Source organism: Durio zibethinus, chromosome 1 (genome assembly GCF_047325235.1).
Source record: "Durio zibethinus cultivar Kanyao isolate XHJ-2024 chromosome 1, ASM4732523v1, whole genome shotgun sequence".
Taxonomy (NCBI): Eukaryota; Viridiplantae; Streptophyta; class Magnoliopsida; order Malvales; family Malvaceae; genus Durio; species Durio zibethinus.
In genome coordinates, this window is record NC_143162.1 from 12084134 (window position 1) to 12093284 (window position 9151).

At 29.8% G+C, this 9151-nt stretch overlaps 1 protein-coding gene across 3 annotated transcripts; it reads left to right on the plus strand.

The window, feature by feature from the left end:
• The first annotated feature begins 205 nt into the window (after positions 1–205).
• LOC111312140 (uncharacterized) lies at positions 206–6395 on the plus strand. Of its 3 annotated transcripts, XM_022912167.2 has the most exons (4): positions 206–329; positions 4343–4390; positions 4542–4568; positions 5284–6395. In XM_022912167.2, exon 4 carries the CDS (start codon positions 5824–5826, stop codon positions 6235–6237), a length of 414 nt encoding a protein of 137 aa, XP_022767902.2. In that variant the 5' UTR covers positions 206–329; positions 4343–4390; positions 4542–4568; positions 5284–5823; the 3' UTR covers positions 6238–6395. The 3 variants fall into 3 exon arrangements, with proteins under 3 accessions (XP_022767902.2, XP_022767900.2, XP_022767904.2); XM_022912165.2 differs by having other exon boundaries at positions 4343–6395; XM_022912169.2 differs by lacking the exons at positions 4343–4390; positions 4542–4568 and having other exon boundaries at positions 246–329.
• Positions 6396–9151: the final 2756 nt, after the last annotated feature.

The following is a 9151-nucleotide window of genomic DNA, read 5'->3' on the forward strand; positions in this document are numbered from 1 at the left end:
AATTGTTCATGCATTGCTCTTTATTTAATGTTGTAACAGATTCCAAAATCTCTGCATGTAGATAAGGTAAAACAATTTTAAAAAATAAACACTCGCTGTATATATATTTCCCTTGAAGGCTTTCTCTGGGCCACCATGGAATGGGCTATCAGTCTGATGGATTTAAGTCTCCGTCTCACATCTTACTTCTTTTATTAAATACTTTTTATTATATATATATATATTTTGGGTGAAAACTGAGAAACAGAAACTAGAAAGGGAAGCCCACTTCTTAATTTGTTCAATCTCTCTCGCCCATTCTTTACTCTCTTGTGTACAAGGGTTTCAAGGTTAGCATTCATTTTTAGTTAATTTGTTTATTTCTTTAATTGTTGGTTGATTACTGTATAGAATTGAAGATCCTGGCTATTTTCCATTTCCAGTTTTGATGCTTGAAAAAACTACGATTTTTTTTTTTTTTTTTGGTATTGGGCCCAATGATTGAGAACCCATTGAAATAAAGCAGTTATCTCTGATTTTCATTTTGGGCATTTGCTATCAGCAATGGCATCAACAGTATCTTTCTTTTCTTTTCTTTTTTTTTATTGGTTCATCTGAAGAACAGCTCTTTCTCTTTCTTTCTCTCTATTTCTCTCCTTCTTCATATGGACACGGCTGCTGGTTTGGTGAAGGCTCTTAATGAAAATCAGTTTGGTTAAAAACTGCGAATGACCAATCATTGCTATTAGATCTGAGGGCTTCTTCCATGATTCTCATTCTTTCTCTTTACTCTTTATCATGCTGTGCTGTTGCTGCCTTGTTTCCTTGGAATATGATTTTCTTGCATTTAAGTAATTAGCGTTAGTCTGCCATCAAAATCTTTGGTTTGTTGGTTTAGTTTTATGTTGACTACAGTATAGAAATATTGATGTTGCTAATTGTCAGAAGCATGCTTATATGGAGTTGGGACTGATGGTAGTTGAAATGTATTTTAAATGCTTAATGAGTTTGCTTGGTGATAGCTTTACTCAACTTTATTGTGTGTTTTTTTTCTTTGGCTACATAACTTTATTGTTTTTGTTCTTTATGTGTTTGTTCTATCAATGTGAGCATCTTACTCTTCTTCAACCACTGCCATCTGCAAGCAAGGCTTGTCCATGTTCTGTTTATTTTAATCCCAGCTTGCACTTGGTGTATGTTTCTGCGAATCCTTAATGCTTCACTTTGGTGCTATTGAGTTTAGCTAGTCAATTGTTTTGTTGCTCACTGATGCATGGGCAGTTGGTAATGGATTTTGAGGGGGCCCAAAATTTTTGAAATGCCCTTTAGCATGTATATATATTTATATTAAATACATTTAAATTGACCCTCTAAACTAAAAATGTTAATTTTATTATTTTTTGTGTTTTATAACTTAATTTTATGCATTGCAATTTAAGAGATGTTCAAATGGCATTGATATTTGTTCATTTATTGTATCCAACAGTTATTATTTGCAAATTCTTAAAATCAAGAGATTTGCCTCAAGTTTTAAATCACAATTAAATGAGCTTAACAAAATTTGAATTAACTTTCCAACTTTCTCAACAAGGTTTAAGTTTTCAACCAAGCACCGAATGCGTATTTCTTTTTCTTTTTTTGGTACAATGGAGGTCAAAGTTGAGGAGATTTGGGCAAAGGGAGATTTAGCTTAATACAACTCCTCTCCATATCATTTTCTTCTTTATTTTTACTTTAGATCTCTATGACATTTGTAATTCTTTTTCCAACAAAAAAAATCATATTGGAACTAGTTTACGAAAGGAGAGAAAGAAAACATTACAACTACTAGTCTCAAAATTTCATCTCCATTATTCTAAAAATATATTTAGTTTTCTTGTTTTGATAAAATGTTTACTGATTGATTTATTCATACTTCTTTTTTATTTCAATTTTAAATTGCCAAAAAAAAAAAATCTCATAATTCTTTGACAAATTGTGTAATTGGTAATTCTACGGTTTATTGTAAATCTTGTTGTTAAAAGAATGATGCTGTCATAGTAATATTTTTGTTTTATAATTTTATGAGTTTATCATGTTTTTGTTAGTATATTGTTTGCATATATATATATATATATATATATATTAATAAGTATGATTTAATACGCCTTAGGAAAAAAATAAGATAAAGTATGTGAAAATAATAAGATAAAGTATATTATATATTATTAGTTGGCCCCCTCAAAGTATATGTCAGGATCTGTCACTGCTTTGATGTAATATAAGACTTAATGAATTTGACCTGCTTTGACATGTAGCCAATGATGAGAGTTATTGCCTTAGGTAGTTGCCTTGATTTTCATTTTGTACCTCCATCATTGCTTCTGCCAACTTCTTGTTGTATTGGTTGGCTTTTATGAAAATCATGAGCTTTGATACCATTTGATTTTGACACCGATGAGATCTGAGGTTATTACATTTTCCATAAAAGATCACATGGATTATAAATCTTTCAACGGGTAAATTGTTTTTCCTTTTCTGAAATTTCTAGTAAAATGTTTTAGATGCAGTGTAGATTTGAGATTTGTTGCATGCTACGAATATTTGTGGACGGAATATAAACTGATTGATTATGGTATAGACCAGCCTGACTATTTAATTTTTAATTTTGATTTTCCATGTTCAATGAAGATATTTGAAACAAGAGTTTCTTCCCTATATTAATGCTTTATTTGGCCAATAATGCATTCTATTATTTGAATGTGAGTTTTTTTTTTCTAATATTTTTTTGCAAACTTTTTTGGACCTAATTTTTAGCATACCTTTTGTATTTGGTGTTGGCCCAATGATAGAAAACTCATTGAAAGGAGCAGTTATCTCTGATTCTCATTTTGAGCATTTGCTATCATCATCTCTGTCCTTGCCATCATCATCATCATCAGCAACGAACAACCAGAACAAACAGAGTTCATTCTCTCTCTCTCTCTCTCTCTCTATATATATATATATATATATATGTATATATCTATCCTCATAGAGACTCAGCTGATGAGATTTGAAGGCTCTTAATGAGAATCAGTTACTTAATACTGTGGATGACCATACTTGGCTATGAGATCTGAGGGCTTTTTTTTTATCATTTTGAATCTTGTCTTGAATGTGTAACTACATAATTAGTGTTATATACCATGGAAATCTTAGGTCTGTGATTTTCTTCTATAGTGACTACAGTATAGCAAAGTTTATGCTGCTGCTTCTGCTGCTATTATCGCCATTATTGTTGTGTCATTTCATCTATGAAGAAGTGGGTTGGCTTTTATAAAAATCATGTCCTTCATTATCTTTTGATTATGATACTGATAAGGGCATTGCCTTTTCCTTGAAAGAGTTCTTATCTTCCATAAAGTTGTTCTTATGGGCCTTTCAAGGTAGTGCTCTGAAGTCATGGTTTTGAGTTGTTCAAAACAAATTCCTTTAAGTTGTGATATTAGATCATAGTTTTTTCTATTGTAGTTAGGTTATGTTATTATGATACTAGATTTATGTTTCTTGGCATACATTTTGATTCTACAGTTAATGCTATTTGCCAAGTGATGGAGAAATTCCTTTTAATTAAGCAGTTTTGGTTTTCAATTCATCTCTAGTTTTTATGCAACACCTCCTCTCTCTCTCTCTCTCTCTCTCTATATATATATATATATATATATATATATATGAGCACAAGTTGTGTATGTATGTTGTATGCATGTATATATATATATATATATATATATGTATGTATGTATGTATGTATGTCTTTAGTGGTGTGAGAAGCTATTGTTGAATACCATTACAGACAAAGCGTACATGATCTTGTCAAAGCTATGAGATGTATGGGGCTCTTTTTAATTCACTTTTATGGGTTTCAAGGTCAGATGTAGTCTTTGGCCAAAACAAAAGGGGTTTGTGCCAAATTTGGCTCCAAATTATAACTAGTTGATATTGTTTTTTGAAATTCTATTTAAGCATTAGAGAAATGCAAATTGAGCAGTTTCTCTTTCACACACACACAGTTTAACTAATATTAAATCTTTTCTGTTGGGTGAGGCTGATTTTTTACTTTTGTTGTTCTTCTATGAGTTTGTGTCCCAAATAAGTTTTCCATATATCTTTTACTTGTGTAATTTCAATTTTATTATATTATTTTTAGCTTTATTAAGTTACATTGTCTTATACATGGCACTGATAGTGGTTGTGGAATAGTTTCTGTAAAAACATATAGCTTCATCTTCTGTGAATTGTTAGAAGTCTCAGTTCTTACCTCTGAGAACATTTTAGATTCTTTGTCTGTGGTGATCTATTGAGAGTTCATACGTTTTGAGGTATCTGATTCAATGATTTGCAGCTTGTAGGAGTTCAGATATACTTCTTTCAAATTTAATTTGGCTTCAAGGTAAGAGCAAGATATCATGCTTTTTAGTATTTGATTGATATGAGCATTAGTATGTTCAGATGCTCTTTGAATTGCCTAGAGGCCACAAGCCTGAGCCATGGCTGCTCAATTGTTGCACTCGTGAACCTTGATTCTTTTATTCATATTGCAGATTTCTAGGCTTGAGTCCTGTATCCAGGTATTGTTCATGGTTTGAAGAAAATGTTATTTAGATAATATCTGTCCTTGTTATTCGTCGCATCTTAATGGTTTTTGTAGCTACTGGATGAAAATCCATCATCAAGTTTTTTCTTTTGATTTGGTTTTCTAGTGTTTATTTCTTGCTTCTACTTGTCTCTTCATATACCTAAAGATGCCCTGTTACATGAATAGTTGCCTATATGAAAACATGGATTCAACTACTTTCTCTTTCTCCAACCCATTTTTAAAGACATTTGATTGGTTGGTAAGTTCATGAATATTGCTTTATTTGCATTGTTTAGGATTATGCATGTATCTATCTCCATTTTGCTTGATGATGGACAGATTAACTTTATTGAGTGGTTGCACAGATTATTCTTTAAGAGTCTTTATCTACCATGGGTGGGTGTTGTGTTTGTGTGGTGGTTGGTGTATAAAGACTTTTAATGAATGTCATTGGCCTCAGTCCACATATGATTAAAGCTTTGAGATCTGAGGGCATCTTCTTGTTACATTTTATTTATGGATCAAAACCCCCAATTGGTGCAGGGAACTCCTCCCTTGAAAGGGAAGGACCTAATCAACTTGGCCAAAGCACATTGCTCAATCCTACTTGCCATTATATTCTAATTCTGATAGTTGGCATTGTGTTGGACTTTCAAGAAATACATTTGGTCTAATGGTAACTCTATGTATTGTTTCTTGTCGTGCAGTTTACCAATACAATAAAATACAAGATACTGACAGACATTGGTAGCAGTTCAATGCAAGATGAGCTGCATACTTACACCAATAATACTAAAGCACAATATGTTGTGAACAGAAGAGGAGAGAAAAAAAACAAAGACATAAAAAAATGCCCCCTCACTCCCTCTTATAAACTGATTCTATTCTGATGCTCAGACTCTGTGCATCATTAATGGAGAAAGAGACTGTCCCAATTCCAGGGTAAAAATCTTGATCACAGAGAAACCAAAATGGAAAGACACGTACAGAGATTCCTAAACAAAGTGTCATTTGTATCGATCACTGTAGCCACACTTAATCTCCTCTTCTTCTTCCTCCAAACCCCAAAAACATGCATCCCACCCAATGCTCCCCAAAAGCCTCACCTTAGATTCCTCAAATCCACCTGTGACTCTTCCCCTCGACACTATCTCCCTCTTCCCAAGAAGAATGCCTGCCTCTGGTCCTCCAAATCCTGGATGACCTAGGTCTCTTCTTTTACTCAATTCTTCACCTATCTGTACCAAATGGGTCTCCCAAAGAACCACTCCAAAGTCCTCTGTGTTTCTGCTGGAGCTGGCCATGAGGTCATGTCTTTAACCAAAATGGGTCTTGAGGATGTTACAGGTATTGAACCGATAGAGTCCTTGCCTTTAGTTAGCAGGGCCGATCCCCATAATCTTCCCTTCTTTGATGGGGCTTTTGATGTTGCCTTTACTGGTCATTTGCCTGAGGCTTTGTATCCCATGCAGTATGCAGGGGAGATGGAGAGGACTGTGAGAAAAGGTGGAATGTGTGTGGTAGTCGTAGATGAGGGTGGTGATGAGGACGTCAAGGAGATTGTTAGGTTGTTTAGGAGGTCCAGGTTTCTTGGCTCTTCCAATGTTACCTTGAATGGAAGAAAAGTGACCAGGATTATAAGGAGAACTAAAGTTTCTTAATCAGTTATTTTATTTTATTTTTTTTTTACTTTGGTGATTTATTTGATGTGTTAATTCTATGTTCATTTGTGTATATTTTGTTGGTTATGGTATAGTAATATTGTTTGCGGGAATACTTTTTCATGTATGGAAAAATCAAATTTTGATACAGATTCATTGAAATGCATGCCGAAGTCTTTGTGTGATTCTTATGTATAATTGTAATACTTTGATTATTATTATAATTGTAACTTGTAATTTCAAAAAAAAAAAAAAAAAATGCATGCCAAAGACTAGTGCGAAGGTGAATGCTGAGAACTTTGAATGATGGTAATATGCAAACAGGTAGGACTGAATAAAACCTTCAAATTTGTTGAGAAACATGAGATAGAGAGATACTCTGACTTTAATTTTTCTTTCTTTAAGTGAGTTGAAAAATGAAATAATTTGTTACAGTTTCTTTTGCAACAATTTGAAATTCCAAGGCTTTTATGGTTCTTTCATTTGTTGTTTTTATTCTTTGGATTGTTTTGGTTCCAGCCAAATTAGTCTGCACCGTATCGGTGGACATATCGTTTTTGTCTTGATGTATCGCTATCCTGTCAATGTGTTTAGATGTATCGGGTTTGTGAGCATTATTTAATATTTTATCTATAAAAAAATATATAAAAATACATATTTATTATATACATCAATACGCCTATATACAAATATATTTTAAAAGTTATGAGTATTTAAAGTTAAAAAATGTGTAATAAAAATTTGAAAATTTCAAATTTTAAATAAATGAAATAATGAATATAAAATATTTAAAAAATATAAATAATTATTATATATATATGTATATTATATTATAAGATACATGTGTACCTAACAAGTTATGTAACATGATCTATGTGAATAAGTTATATTTTTTATACCTAAAATAATAATTTAATTTTAACTTTTTTTAAATAATCTTATTCAATTAGTTATTTAATTTTAAAAATATTTGAATTTTTCAAAAACTAAATTTATTCAAATCTTTCCACCGTTTTATTTTAATTTAAATTAGATAAAATTCATTTATAACTCACTTTTTGTCATATATATATATATATATATGTATCTATGACGTTTAAAATTTAAATAACACTTTCATATTAAATACTTAAATATTAGGAATTATCAAGAGCAAGTAATTTGATTTCTCTTTTATCACTTATTATGTTATTTTTAAATTAAAAAAAATTTGCATTCATCTTAGTTGCCATCAAGAAAAATTTTTTAAAATTACATATATTTTTTTAATTTTAAAAAAATTATCCATACATCATGGGTTATATAAATTTGTTGTTGTCATCATTAGTGATACTTAGTAATTCCTGTTTTTTTTTTTTATTTTTTTATAATAAATTAAATTCTAATTTTGGTGTAAAAGATATATGAGGAGAGACTCATGTTAAATGAAAAAGATAATACCACCCTATTAAGTTCGGTTGAAAATGTTGATATCCAATAAAATATTCAGGACCCATTGTCCACTTATTTTGTATGGTATATTGAGCATTAATTAGTCTCCTTAATGCATGGGTATGATATCTGTATACATTTCATTTTTTTTTTAAATGATATGTATTTTTGATGTTGGTTGGTTTGTGTAATGGCTATGAAAATCATAGTGATATAATGTTTTATTCCCCCTCTAGCATAGTGGTAAAATACACTTTTAAAAAATAGTGGAAGTAACAGTCTGCTATGTAAAATAATGTATCATTCATGCTGATGTTATCAAATTCAAGAATAATTTGAGTACGATTGCACTTTATTTTTCTTCATTTGCTGCCTCTTCCTATATTATTTGGCGCTGAAACTCCATTTTTTTTTTTATTCTTATGTATTAATATGAACTTTGATTTTTTTTTTTTATTCTTACGTGTTAATATGAATTTTAAAATTTAAATTTGCAGGATGAAAATGACGTTTGTAGATGTCAAGAGGGAACTTGTTATGCATTCTCCGCCTGCTATTGCTGGACAGGCTATTGATCCCTTCCTTAGCACAACTGATGAAGATACTTCTTAAAAAAAACAATTGAAAATTTGTTCGGTGAATTTATAGAGACAGTTGATGCAAAATGGTTTTGTAATATATATATATATATATATATATATATATATAAATGATTAATTTATATTAGTGTAAGATTAAAAATTTTATATTTTTTTAATTATTAATTTTAATAGATCTAAAGAATGATAGAGAATTAATTATTAAAAAAAATATAAAATTTTTTTAGCATAATTTGATCTTTCCCATATATATATATATATATGTGTGTATGTATATGTATGAAATTTTTTGTGTAATAAATTATCTATGGTACACTTATAAGATTTATCAAATGATCTTATTTACCGATTATTCAATTATTAAAATACTTTCAATATTATATAAATTACACTTATCCAAATCTTTATTTTTTTTAGAAAATCCAAATCTTTATTTCAAACATTCTTTATAAACTTTTTACGTAAGATATAAATCTCTATACATAAGATAAGACTTATTAATCAAGTAATTAGTTTTCAAGTCTAAGCATGTTAAATTTAAAATACAAAAAAAAATATTTTGATATTTTTTTACAATTAATGTGCAAAAGGAAATGATTAAAAACAAACAGTTTTTATATTTAAAATCACATACATACACATCAATTTTATGTTCATCGGTTTTTTTGGACACATTTCTAACTATTTTTATTTTTTTCATATTTTAATCAAAATCATAGTTTAGAGGCATGTAAATGCATTTATGATTTAATTTACACTTTTTATTTTGCTCATTTCATCTATTTCAAAATTCTAACTTGAAATTTCTTTAATACATAGTTAAGTTTTTTAATATATATATATATATATATATATATAATCAACTTTTAAATTGAACAAGTGTT

Coding starts and splice junctions, on each gene's coding strand:
- LOC111312140 (XM_022912165.2), top strand. CDS start 5,824: ATGGGTCTCCCAAAGAACCACTCCAAAGTCCTCTGTGTTTCTGCTGGA.